Here is a 12,500-nt window from a genome sequence, read left to right on the forward strand (position 1 = left end):
AATTTCATTCATACGCTTCGATATTCATACGAATGAACGATACGACATTAAAATAATATTCTCTTCGAAATATCTTTCGAGTCGGCGATGTCCAATCTCTTTAATTAAATTAATTAATTAATAATTATCTAACGGCATATAAAACGACTGTACGAATCGTGCAAAAACATTTTTTTAATTATTTGCAATTTATTCGTCAGCAGTTAGAATGTTTTATCTTTCTTCTTCTCCTTTATTTTCTTTTTTTTCTTTTTTCTTCTTTTTTCCTTATCCTTTTTTCATTTTTTTTTTATTTTTTTTTTTTTTTTACTTTAAGCTCGATCGTTAAAAATTCTTTTGAATCGAAGACAAATTTCGTTCGACAAAAAAAAAAAAGATATGGAAAAAAAAAGATTTGTGAAAAGCTCGTAAATCTTTTCCCGCGAAAAATTTATCGCTTTCAAGTAATTTGTCTTCGCAGTCACGTTACATTTTTGAGAAGCACGTTTTCGAAATACGGTACATTCTCGCTGCTCGTTAAACGTACGAGTGATGCTTGTATACAGTTTGCCACCTCGATCGTCGATACACACCTCGTCCGGAACTAAAAGCTTTTTCAAAGCGCGATGAAATAATACGCCCTTCACCCTTCGTTAAATGGACATTGCCTTTTCACGCATCGTAGGGTGAAAAGAGCAACAAATCCTTTCAAAACGTTCAAATAATCGCTTACAAAAGTAATACAAATTATACGAGGAATAAAAAAGAAAAAAAATATTAAAAACAAATGGATCAATCAAATTTATTTATTTTTTTTTTCTTTTCTTTTCTTTTCTTTTCTTTTTTTTTCTTTTTAATTCATTAAAACGCATTTTACAAACCAAACTAATCGAAATTCGCGTAATCATAAACAGGCATATGTTTCATAATTTAATAATTTCAAAATCGCTTTCATATTGCAAATAACTCTTATATTTTTAATTTTAAAGAAAAAAATTAATATTAAACGAATAAACATATTTTAATACTAATCATTCAAAAGAATATTACGGCCAATACGAAAGAAATAAATTTTGTGAATCTCAACGTGTTAAGGAAAGGCGCTTAATAAATCGTAAAAAATATAATAAAAATCCTTTTAAATCATGCATCAACATATACATCGAAAAAAGAGATAATAAATACATCGAAATAAGAGATAATTTTTTACAAAACAAACATGTATAATTGCTTATTATATCAAGTAGTGCTCTATATACCAACGTTTTATAATACATTTGTTTATAATGAATATTGCGATTCAAATTTTAACGATATAAATACAATTTTAAAGAACCTGGGAGACCGTAGTCACTATATATTATTTTAACGGTACAACTATTATTGCAACAATTTCGAAAATTGGCAAGAAATTAAAAAAAAAAGTTTTGAATATCCATTACAAATTATTTCTACTTTTCACGATTCCTTAAGCGATTATCACATCGAATCGATCGTTTGAAAAAGTAAACAAAAATCTTTAATTTGAATTGAGAAACACTACTAGCTAGCTTGCTACTAACTAACTTTAGAAGACAAACAGAGAAAAAAGAGAGAGAGAGAGAGAGAGAGAGAGAGAGAGAGAGAGAGAAGCCATGAGATCGATAATCTTAAGGAGAAGCCATCAAAAGCATACTAATTTCTCGGATCGTCAATTTCACGAAATATCACATGCATCATCGACAAAGTAAGTACGTTGATCCAACAATAAGTTGAATGCCAACTTAACTAGTTCTTACATATGTACGAACGTTCTTGACTATACCCTTCTTAGTTAACTAACTAGCTCTCTAGTACAGCTAACTCGCACATGTTTCTCTATTATACCCGTTTGCTATATCTTTGTTGCATATACATATATATATATATATATATATATATATATATTTTTGTATATATATATATATTATATATTATATATTATGTTATATATATATTATATATTATATATATTATATATATATATATATTCGAGCGAAGAAGGTAGAGAAGACGTTGAGCTCAGTCCGGAACGCGACGAAACCTACGTTACGAAACTTTCCACGAATTACGTTCAACGTCCGCGTTCCTCTCGTAATTCCTGGACGAAGAGTTCGCCCGAGGATTCAACCTACCCAGTGGTTCTGATAAATTCATGGAAGACGAAAAGCAACCTCTACTGAGTACAACATTCTATCGCGTAATGTTGAATCCTCTACGAATTCGATCAAATAATTTTGACTGTATTATTCAAATAATTATCTTTGACGATACGTATGATAAATGCAGCAAAATAAGAAAAAAAAAATAAGAAAAACAAAAAAAGAAACAAAAAAAAAACAAAAAAAAAGGGGAAAAAAAAGAAAAGAGAGAAAAGAAAATGATCAAAACTATATAATTTCTATCTTCATTATCATATAACAATTATACATAATAATAATTTAACAAATTTTCAATGAAATAAAAAAGGAATCCTTAATAACCAACAATTGTTCGTTCAATTATTGTTGAATGTTCGTTTAATTATTGTTGAAAAAAATTCGATCGTATAAAAAAATATAAATAGAAAGATGATTATACGTTAAAATAAAAAAATAGGATAAATAAATAAGCGAATAAGATTTTCTCGATGTTATTACTATTATTATTCTTTCATAATTGTAATACAGTAAATTAGATTTCTCTCCTATTTATGATCACAGACTTTACCTAACTTCTATCAACATGTTACAATTGTAACCCATCTGTGTATGTTCGTATGCATATAAACGTACCTCGAAACGTGACTGACACACTTTGTTGTTGCTCACTCAACTTTCACTTTCGATATCAATTCTTTCACGTCTTTCTTCCTCCACTTTTCGACACCGTACTATTTTTACAAGCGAGCACGCTCACACGAACGCGACACGCTTTTATGCATTTCCCTATTTCATTCTTTTTCTTTTTCTCTTTTTTTCGTATTTATTTGTCTTTTTTTTCTTTCTTTCTCTCTTTCTTGCTTTCATTCTTTTTTCTTTTTTCTTTTTTCTTTTTTCTTTTTCTCTTTTCTTTATGCAACGACTTCTCCTACCCTAAATGATCATTCACGTGTAACGAAAAAGTTCTTCATCATCGTTCTCGATAATATTAATCTCGGTAATATTTTGTTGTGCATTTTTCTAACTGATATAGAAAAAAGAAAAGAAGATAAGAAGGAAGAAAGGAAAGAAGGAAGGAAAGAAGGAAAGAAGGAAGGAAGGGAAAAAAATAAGAAGTAGAACGAATAATTAAAAAAATTATGACGTAACTCATTCTATCGTAAAGAATGTAAGTATTCATCGACCGAAACATACCAAGCACAGATAATCGAGCTTTTAACTGTTAACGCTCGTGCGCCACTAAAATTATGTCGAGCGTCACTCGAATGACATCATCCAAGTACATGCAAATTACACGATTAACGCTGCCCAACTATCCAATGGACCGGCCTCATTTGAGCGTACCACGTTTAAATGGGACAGCCACGATTCCAAGAATTTACGCAGTATTTACGATTACCGCACGCTATCCAATTGTAGTCATATTTATCGTTGATAGGTAAATTCGTTTCCATGATAATTCTTACGAAGATTGGTCATCGAATAAATCAAAACGAGTTTCTCGAATGAAACACGGACGAATGTACGAAAGAATGTACGAACGAACGAACAATTTCAAATCAAATTTAATAATACTTGTTATTATCATAAATGAATTTTTTTAATCCAAATTTATCGTGAAAAAAAATTTTTGCAATTTGAGAGGAAAAAAAGAAAAAACAAATGTGTGTGTGTGTGTGTGTGTTCAAAAAATCTGGAATATATCTGTAAAATTTAAATATCTGGAGTAAATCTCTATATATTTGAAAACATAAACGTATCAAATTTTCTTCCTTGCGAAAACATTTGTAAATGCGAGAAGTAAAAGACGTCGTAAAGTTAAAAAAAAAAAAAAAAAAAAAAAAGAAAAAAGAAGGAAACAAAGAGAGAGAGAAAGAGAGAGAGAGAAATAAAGGAAATGTAATTAAGTCGAGAGAAATCCTCCGCGATATCCTCCACTGAAAATCGATGAGAAAACAATTCGAAGATGAGATAACATCGTTTAATCATTGGATGGGACATCCGCGAGGATGGATAAAAAGGAAAAAAAAGAAAAAAAAAAAAGAAAGAAGAAAAAAAAGAAAAAGTAAAGGGAAACTGTTTGTAGACGGAAACGGAGAAAGAAGTAAAGTAAGCTCGATGCGAGATCGTGCGAAAGATGGGAACGTGGAGGAGGTTAAAAAAAAAAAGAAGAAAAAAGAAATGTAGACCGAAGAAGGATAGTGAGGAAAAGGGGTTATACGAAAGGAGGCCGCGAGACGAAAATTGTTCTTCGCGAAAAGATTCGAAAAAGGTAGGAAAGGTTTCTCTTAGAAATCGATCGGTAGAAATTCGCACTGGCGAAGGATCCTGACCAAGGCGATATAGTACGTTTCGTTACATGGTGTGAACAAAAGGGAAAGAATGAGAAAGAATGAAAAAAAAAGAGAAAAAAAAGAGAGAAAAAGAGAGAGAAATAAAGAGAGAAAAAAAGAGAAAGAGAGAGAGAGAGAGGAAGAGAGAGAAATAAAGAGAAAAACAGAGAGGGGGATAGGAGTGAAGAGAAGGAAAGAGAAAAAGAAAAAAGTATAAAAAAAAAAGAGAAGGAAAAACTAAGAAATCGTTTCTGACTTACACCAACATTGAGTCCGCCCTCCGTCATGGTCGTTGGTCCTCCGTCTCTGCACGGCTCTCCACACTTTCGGAAATAAAATCCTCGGTTTCTCTCTTCACTCCTCTCCAACCTACTCTTCCTCTTCCCTCCAATCACCACTTTTCGAGCTCACTCTTCTCGTTCACTCTCTCTCTTTCTTTCTCTCTCTCTCTCTCTTCCTCTCTATCACACACTCTACCTCTCTCTCTCTCTCTGTTTCCGTCTCTGTCTCACTCGAACACTTTCCACTTCTTCCACGTTTCCCTCCACGCTTTTCTCTTTCCTATCTCGGACCGTCTCTTTCGCACTCTCTATCTCTGCATTATCCGCTTCTATTCGTCTATCCTCTTTCGTCGTACGGGCTGCTCCGGTTCAACGAATCGAATCCATTAATCACCCTTCTTCCCAGGTTTGGTATGGCGAAAGCTGTATTTAATTTTTCACGCGATGCCGCTTTATATTTTAAATGGAAATCGAACGTGCGCAACGCGCCGGAATATGTGTTAGATAGAAAGAAAAAGAAAGAGAGAGAGAGAGAGAGAGAGAGAGAGAGAGAGAGAAAGATAGGGAGAAAGAGGGAGAGAGAGAAAGAGAAAGAAAGATAGGGAAAAAGAGGGAAAAAGGAGGAGAGAGAGAGAGGGAAAGAAAGATAGAGAGATAGAGGGAATAAAAGATAAAGAAAAAAGATTTCTGCACCTATGAACGCGTTATGCGATGAGAAGAGCTGAAGGGAAAAATATCAGCGACTCTGCAAGCACGTCACTCTTTGGTTCACGCTTTTGACCTGACTTTGACGAAGATGTATTTCGGCTACCCTCACTCCTCATTCACTTCCTATCTCTCTCTCTTCCTATCTCTCTCCCTCTCCCTCTCTCTCTGTCTCTCTCTCTCCTCTGTGTTGATGAAACACTTGATACCCATAAAAAATACTTTACGGCCTCACACTCTTCGAACTTATCCCTATTCTTTCTCCCACATTAACTTCTCTTTCTTTCTCGTTTCTTTTCTTTTTTATTTTTTTTCCTATTTTCTTTTTCTTTTTCTTTTTTTTTTTTTTTTTTTTTTTTTTTTTTTTTTTTTTTTTTTTTTTATTAGAAATGATCTTCAAGAGTATCTTACGTACTAAGATATGTATATGTAATTATCATCGTGAAAAAAAAAAAAAGAAAAAGAAAATGTATTCGATCTTGATAGAAGGTATTAACTTTTGACAGAAACGTAATGTTTCATATTGATTTGAAATTCTATAAAAGTCATGACACATTTCTTAGATATAAGTTCTATTCGGATAACTTATGTGCGTATGTAAACTTTTTTTTTGTTAACAAATAACAACGATTTAGATGAATCTCAAGTCAAACATATTCTAAAAATGTTTTGAAATTGTATCGAAAGTAATTACTTATAATATTGTAAACATATCTAAATTATATATATATATATATATATATATATATATATATATATAGTGACAGTAGTTTATTGATAAAAAAAGAAAAAAGAAAAAAAAAAGAAAAGGGAGACATTTTAATCGAACGAACCGATTGGTTTTCTTCATTTCCACTCGAAATATTTAATAGAACGAGCAAATCGTTCGTTTTATCGACAATGTCTCTCAATTACGTCCTTGTCATTTTGCCATAGCACAGTAAATATATACATAATTTGTTATACCTATATAGTGAAAAAATAAAAAATAAAAAAAAAGGAAAGATACCTATACGAGATCAAACGCATTAGCTCGAAATTACCTTCATCGTTTCCCTTTCCCTAGTGTAATACGATAATTCGAGATCAGAAGATTTTCCAAAGGATCTAGAACGTCGGCTGCGCATAGATGGGTGGGAGAGGAGGTTGAGAGTCTTTGCATATTCACAAGTCGGATTAAATGCCGCCTTCCGTTCTTGAAAACCTTGTCGAAAATTCGTCGGAAGGAAAATCTTTCGACGAAAAGCATACCGGAAGAGTAAAGATGTATCCTTCCTATCTCTCCTCCTGTCACCCCATGCATACATACATGCATACATACATACGTATGTATAGTATCATCGAATATGATCATTCTTCCAATGAAATTTCAAGTCTTCACATTTGAACGATAAAAAAATTCGTTCTCGTTCGGTATTTTTTCTTAACTGATTCGCCATTATTAAAAACGATTTATCATTTCGAAAGAAATGTCATGGCAACAATCATCACGACAGTTTTCTCGGCGAAAATTAATTCGAACCGAGCTATGAAATACGAATAAATCGTTCAAAATTCTACGCCAATCTTCTGTGTCTATCTCTCTTTCTCTTTCTCTCTCTCTCTCTCTCTCTCTCTCTCTCTCCTCTTTTTTTCTCTTTTTCTCTTTATACGGTATTTGTCTTTCTTTCTCTTTCTCTCATTCATCCTCACTCTCACTCTCTCTCTCACTCCTTCGATCCCATCTATCTGTCGTCTATCTCTATCTCACTCTACTCTCTAACTTGTATTTGATCACATGAAATCTCTACTAAAAGTACGCGATGACAATTACACGTCGCTCAAATCTGATCTCTCTTTCTTTCTCTCTCTTTCTCTCTCTCTCTCTCTCTCTCTCTCTCTCTCTCTCTCTCTCTCTCTCTCTCTCTCTCTCTCTATCTATCTATCTATCTATCTATCTTTTTCTCTTTTAGTGATAGCACAAAGAGAAAGAAATAGATCTGGTGATTTATTCCGCCTCATATACGATTAATCGATGCGACAGGGACGCTCGTTACTCATGATTCCGCGAAGGGTATAAAAAAGGGGAGAGAGAGAAAAAAAAAAGTAGAAGAAGTTTCATATAAAAAGAGGGTTACAAGGACGTTCAGAAATCTCAGCGGGTGACGGGAGATTTTTTTTCTTTCCTTTCCTTTCCTTTCCTTTACTTTTCTTCTCTTTACCTCCTATTCAAAAAAAAAAAAAAAAAAAAAAAAAAAAACATGAAAAGAAGCATTCGGTCGATCTAATCGCATCTCATGTAACTCACGCGAAAAATAATGAAAGAAGCGAAAACAACGACAAAGACTAAATGATGAAGAATCATAAAACTTGATATTTTATTATACTCGCTCGATCAAATATCAGACGTTTGATCAAATAACTTCCTAGCTGGATATGTATCTGTGTATATATATATATATATATATAATATGTATGTTACTTTGTTAAAGAAACTAAAAGTAAAAAAAAAATGAAAGAAAAAAATAAAAAGAAGTCATGATAATGAAGTCATGAAGAAAAAAAAAAAAAAAAAAAAAAATAATAATAATAATAATAATAATAATAATAATAATAGTAATAATAATAACAATAATAATAATAAAGAAAAAAAAGCCAAAAAAGACGTGTACAATCGTTTGCGCAACTCCCATGCCGAATAAATCGTTCCTTCCAATTAATCAAGAAAATTTTTTTTTAGTTCACTATCCGGGCAAATATTTTACTTTTAGAAGCGAATTGACACAAACGACTGTTTGCACTGCCAATTACGAATCGAGGTAATTAAACGCGAACCTCTTACTACGGACAGAATAAACCTCTCGTAAGTACTGTACAAAAAAAAAGTAAGATAAGTACACACATACACACATACATTCTGAAAGAAATTTTAATTCTCTTCTTCTTTTTCTTCTTCTTCTTCTTCTTTCTATTCTTCTTTTTTCTCTCTTTTCCTGGCAAATAAATCGCGGTGATACAATAAAATGGACAACTTAATCCATTTTGTCGAAGTAAACGAACGATCGAAAAGAGGTAAAAAGCTATTGAAATAATACGATAATTATACGTTTTTAAAAACAAAAGAAAGAACATCGATATATATATATATATATAAGTAAGGCGATAACGATGATAATACCTAAGAAAGATAAAAAGAAAAAAATGACGTCTACATTATTACGTTTTGTTTCCAACCGGGAACAAGTGGTACTATTATTATCTTTTTTCTTTCTTTCTTTCTTTCTTTCTCTCTCTCTCTCTCTCTCTCTCTCTCTCTCTCGCTCTTTATTATCTCTTCCCAACATTATCATGTTTTAATGATATCCACCAAACGCTTGGTTAACAGCTCGTTATCTTAAATTCAATATAGTTCCCATCTTCAAAAACCTAATCCTCTTCGTTCAGTCTTTAATCGATCAAATAATTCTTCAATTCGTTATTGCAGATTTCGATAAAAAAAAATGTTTCCAATGAAATCACTAAGAAGCATTGAAAATCTTTTCACATAATTCCTCCCACTACAGCACCACCCTCGTATCATTTCTATTATTAAAACATATTCATTCTCTCGTCTCTTACTACTCGATCAAGAAATAATTTATCCTTTGAAACGAGTCCAAGACTAGCCCGCGTTTTTTCGTCGTTCATCGTAAATTTATTTCTATCGTTGAAACCTGCCGTACCATTTTTTAAATTCCTTTCTAAATCTTTAAAGTTCTCGTCTATTTTAATACACGATTGCAAAAGGTATTCGCTAATTCAAGGATTAAATTTTTTTATAGAATCGCATGTAACTATTATATACTTGAAATGATTCGAATTCCGATAGAAACGGGAATGGCTTAACAGAATTGTTCTACATCAAACGAAATCTACCTACCCCTTTGTTGTCAAAACCTAAAAGCAATTTACAAATTTTCAAGAAACGAAATATAAAGGGATAACGGAGAAAATAAATGAAAAGAGTAACAAAGAGAAAAAGGAAGAGAAAGAGAGAGAATGGAGGAGAAAGGGTGAGAAAGGGAGAGAAAAAGAGAGAGAGGGAAAAAAGAGGGAGAGAGAAAGAGAGAGAAAGATGAAAGAAAACGGCAAAGCATCGCTGTTCTTTATTCACGATGCTTTTCACCATCGGCTTGTTTTTCTTCCACAATGCAATATTTTATTCGCGACTTTCTTTTCTCATAATCTAAAAGTTAAAGCTTCCATCTCTTTCGAATAAAAGACAGACTTGATACGTTCAAGAAACGATATGCTTGACTCTATTTTTCCTCTATGTTCTTTTTTCTTCTTTTTTTTTTATGTTTTGCTACAACGACAACAGATTAGTCATAGAGAGAGAGAGAGAGAGAGAGAGAGAGAGAGAGAGAGAGAGAGAGAGAGAGAGAGAGAGAGAGAGAGAGAGAGAGAGAGAGAGAGAGAGAGAGAGAGAGAGAGAGAGAGGGAGTATAGGTTCCGATCAGTTCAACATGATTTATGATGTGGATGACTAACCCATGTTCTACTTCTTCTCTCTCTCTCTCTCTCTCTCTTTTTCACTGTCTTTTATTCTCTTTCTATTCAGTTAAAATAGGGAATTGATGGACGGATGATATCATTGCTTAGAAACGACATAGACGATTAGAGAAAAAAAAGAAAAGGACTGACATTCGACGTTACCATCATGGATCGAAGTGACCAACGGGTCAAAGGTCGTACCATCGATACAACAGGATATTGGGATTCACCTGTTGCAATATTACTTTTATTGAGATAAAGAGGATATGATAATCAATGCGACATTTATGTAAAATAGATTCAAAGAAGGAAAAATCTCAAAGTTGAGTCGCTCATTTAAAAAAGAAGAAAGAAAAAAGGAAAGCAAAAAAAGAATAGAGAAAAAAATTTTTGAAGAATATTTAAACGGTTAAAATAATAAAAAATGAATTTTTAATAAATCGTTGGATTCGTAAATAATACTACTGCTAATGAACATTATAATCCTATCGCATTAACATCTTTATTATTCACGATAAGATAAGAACTTGTAGTTAAATATTTATGAACAAGTCTATAGCTATCGATTACTTAACTTGAACTATACTACAGTAAAATTAGCAATATCTAAAGATAAACAAAAATTTTTGTGAATAAAGAATACGCATGAAGCTCGTTTCAACTCACTTTATATCATTCCAAACAATAATAAACTAATCAATGTAAAAATAAAAAAAATAAAAAAAATAAAAAAAATAAAAAAAAACAAAAATAAAAACCTGATTACAAATTAAACATTACGAAAGGTCTCACTCAGAGAGAGAAAGAGAGAAAGAAAGAGGTAGACAGAAAGAGAGATAGAGAGAGATCAAAAATTAGTAAAATTTTTTGCATATAAGAAGAAGAAAAACAAAAATGAGCCTGACGACAGTACTACGATAGAGAATCAAAGTACTGATAAGTACGTGTTCAATCGATAAATAAATATAATAATAATAATATAATTGAAAAAAATAAATTGGAAATTCTTATTATTATCATCCCATAATCATATAATTCTTTTTTATTTATAAGAACGAGCAGTAATAATAAAAGCAATATGTAAGATTACGCACGCAAGTATGGCCATCTCTATCTTTGCTTGCTAGTACTTACGTACGCACGTTGTGTACATATATATATATGTATGTATGTATGTACCTATATATGTATGTAGATACATGTAAATGATTCGAATAGAAATTGCAGAAGCAGCGTGCTTTCGAATTCGATACATTTAGCCTTTTGAGCATGTGTGAGTTGGCACCGGCTTGCCTCTACACACACGTACATACATTCATACATACATACATACATACATACATACATACATACACACACACACATACAGTTTCAACATTGATCGTAAACGGTGAGGATACGACGACGGTCAAAACTCCTTTCCCACAAGAACAACCTTCATATGACAACATGTGTACATGTATGTATGTGTTTATGTGTGTATGTGTGTGACGCAAGCGCATATTTACAATATACATATTCCATATACCCGGATGAACGTAACGACAAAATTTACTCGGCCACCAATCAACGTTAATACATGGTAAAGGCTGGCGCTCCGATTCAGCAGAAGAATTTTGTTACCATGACAATCGATGCCAAATCGTTCTCCGGGGATTTCATTTGTGGAAATTTCACAAAATTGGATATTACCAGGTGACATTACCTATATGCTACTCTCTTTTTCCCTCTTCGATTTTGCTTTCCCGTTTCTGGATAAACCTATACGAGACAGCACGTACCTTACGATTCATGAATTGGTAGAAGTTAATTGGGACGTATAAAAGAAAAAAAAAAAAGAAAATCTTTTTCCCCTTTTCTATACCGATCGATATTGATTTCCTTTTCATCGACAAATAAATATCGTAAAATAGATTTCATAAGATTAAATTTCACGATGATAATAGTAGAAAAAGAAGAAGAAGAAGAAGAAGAAGAATAAAAATGAAAAGAAGTAAGAAAAATGAAAGCTTGTCGTAAATTATGTAAGAAAAATCTTTGATAATATTCCACGTCGACAAATTTAATAAAATAATTCTAATCATTAACATGTCCAATACATTATCCAATACATATTGAAAGATAATATGAAATACAAAAAAATAATAATAATAATTATTATTATTATTATTATTATTATGACATTATCATTATACAGAAATAAAAATCTGTCGTATAATTTATTTATAATACCACGAATCGTAATCTTTGTATATATTTAGACAGAACTGCGATCTATATAAGGACAACGTATAATCTTAACAATAGACGAAGCACTTGAGACAGACATAGAGAGAATAGAATTAAGTGGGGCAGATTTGCATTGAGCTTAGAATCAAGCTCGATTGTCGATGAAAGATAATAAGGTCAAATGTTGCACATGATCGTGTGTGTGTGTGTGTGTGTGTGTGTGTGTGTGTGTGTGTGTGTGTGTGTGTGAGAGAGAGAGAGAGAGAGAGATACAAACGACTGAAGAGAAACAAAAGGAGATA

General features: G+C 32.2%; 1 protein-coding gene across 10 annotated transcripts in view; it reads right to left on the reverse strand.

Annotated features, from left to right (window-relative positions):
• The window catches only part of LOC124425904 (venom dipeptidyl peptidase 4), a 276,649-nt gene that overhangs the window by 227,416 nt on the left and 36,733 nt on the right, over window positions 1-12,500 (reverse strand). For 6 of the 10 annotated variants that reach the window (XM_046966947.1, XM_046966943.1, XM_046966946.1 and 3 more), the window contains one exon: window positions 4,732-5,175. The exons of 1 other annotated variant lie outside the window; for it this stretch is intronic. In XM_046966947.1, coding sequence (XP_046822903.1) covers window positions 4,732-4,758 — 27 coding nt within the window. In that variant the 5' untranslated portion in view covers window positions 4,759-5,175. Of the gene's footprint in view, window positions 1-4,731; window positions 5,203-5,445; window positions 5,702-12,500 lie in introns of those variants that run through there. 3 more of the 10 variants (XM_046966948.1, XM_046966952.1, XM_046966945.1) reach the window with 3 other exon arrangements.

Source organism: Vespa crabro, chromosome 8, assembly GCF_910589235.1.
Source record: "Vespa crabro chromosome 8, iyVesCrab1.2, whole genome shotgun sequence".
NCBI classification, from domain to species: Eukaryota; Metazoa; Arthropoda; class Insecta; order Hymenoptera; family Vespidae; genus Vespa; species Vespa crabro.